This window comes from Pyrgilauda ruficollis, unplaced genomic scaffold, assembly GCF_017590135.1.
Source record: "Pyrgilauda ruficollis isolate IOZ18807 unplaced genomic scaffold, ASM1759013v1 scaffold185, whole genome shotgun sequence".
NCBI lineage: Eukaryota > Metazoa > Chordata > Aves > Passeriformes > Passeridae > Pyrgilauda > Pyrgilauda ruficollis.
This window is the reverse complement of record NW_024517540.1, coordinates 1,041,197-1,042,262: the sequence shown is the minus strand read 5'-3', so window position 1 is coordinate 1,042,262 and position 1,066 is coordinate 1,041,197. Positions and strand designations below refer to the sequence as shown.

The 1,066-nt window shown below is 49.2% G+C and overlaps 1 protein-coding gene across 1 annotated transcript in view; it reads right to left on the bottom strand.

Annotated features, from left to right (window-relative positions):
- Positions 1 to 573: 573 nt before the first annotated feature.
- DAP3 (death associated protein 3) overlaps positions 574 to 1,066 on the bottom strand; it is a 14,869-nt gene continuing 14,376 nt past the window's right edge. Inside the window, exon 8 of the mRNA XM_041464971.1 lies at positions 574 to 887. Within this exon, the coding sequence (XP_041320905.1) occupies positions 615 to 887 (273 nt within the window). The 3' untranslated portion in view covers positions 574 to 614. The remainder of the gene's footprint in view (positions 888 to 1,066) is intronic.

The following is a 1,066-nucleotide window of genomic DNA, read 5'->3' as shown; positions in this document are numbered from 1 at the left end:
TATTTTCTAATTTTTATGTGTTTGTATCCTGCAATTCTTTGGTGCATAACTCCATATCCAGCTAACTCCAGTGTTAGCTGCTGCTCTCCCATTTTGGGCAGACACAATTCCTCTCCAGGCTTAGCAATCAAGGACACCTCACTGCATCAAAACCTTGAAAAATGTAAACAAAAGTGAGATGGGGGAGCAAACTTGGAGTAAATTACTTTAATACTGTAATTGGAAGATTAACCCCCAATATGCAAATGGACCAAACTAACAGAAGTTTGAAAACCTGTGATGCATTGTCCATTTTTGGGTGCAGCCCCTGGGGAGCTTTGTCTGCCCAAAATGTACCTGAAGACCCTTCAATAAATAAAACTGCTTTTATTCCCTTCATTTTGTCTGGCCTCTGTTTTTAGGTAGCCCAAAAAGGCATCCGTGGAAGAGGTTCTGCAGTCATTTCTGTGAGCCAGAGACAAGTTTGAGAAGATGATCCATGTTTACCCCTGACAGAATTTTCTACCAAAAAAACTTAGAAACCAAGACACAGAAACCATCCAAGAAAGAAAGAAGGAGAAATAATAAACCTGTAACCATGAGCACTTGAAGCGACCAATGAATAAAACGCGAACTTATGGCTTTTGTACAAACGCGCAAAAACCACGCGTGCTGGAACAAAACCAGGTGTGACTGCTGCTGCAAGCAGCGTTGCTGTGACCGTGCCGAGGCCGGCAGCAGCTGCTCACCGGGCTCTTGTCCTCCTTGCTCAGCGAGGTCCGTCCCCAGAGCGCGTTGGCGCCGTCCACGGCCACCAGGAGCCGGCAGGAGCCGCGCTGGCTCTGCAGCTTCAGCTCCCGCAGCAGCACCCCCACGGCGTCGCTGGCGCTCCTGACCCGAGCCAGGCCCTGCAGGGAGCACAGCCACAGCTCAGCCTGCCCCAGTCCTGCCAGGAGAGGTTCACCCGGGCTGGGAGCCGTGTGTCAGAGCGGGGCAGTCATCTGCTGGTCATTATTGAAATTAACAGTTAAAACCAGGGGGGGCAGTCATCTGCTGGTCATTATTGAAATTAACGCTGTTAAAAACA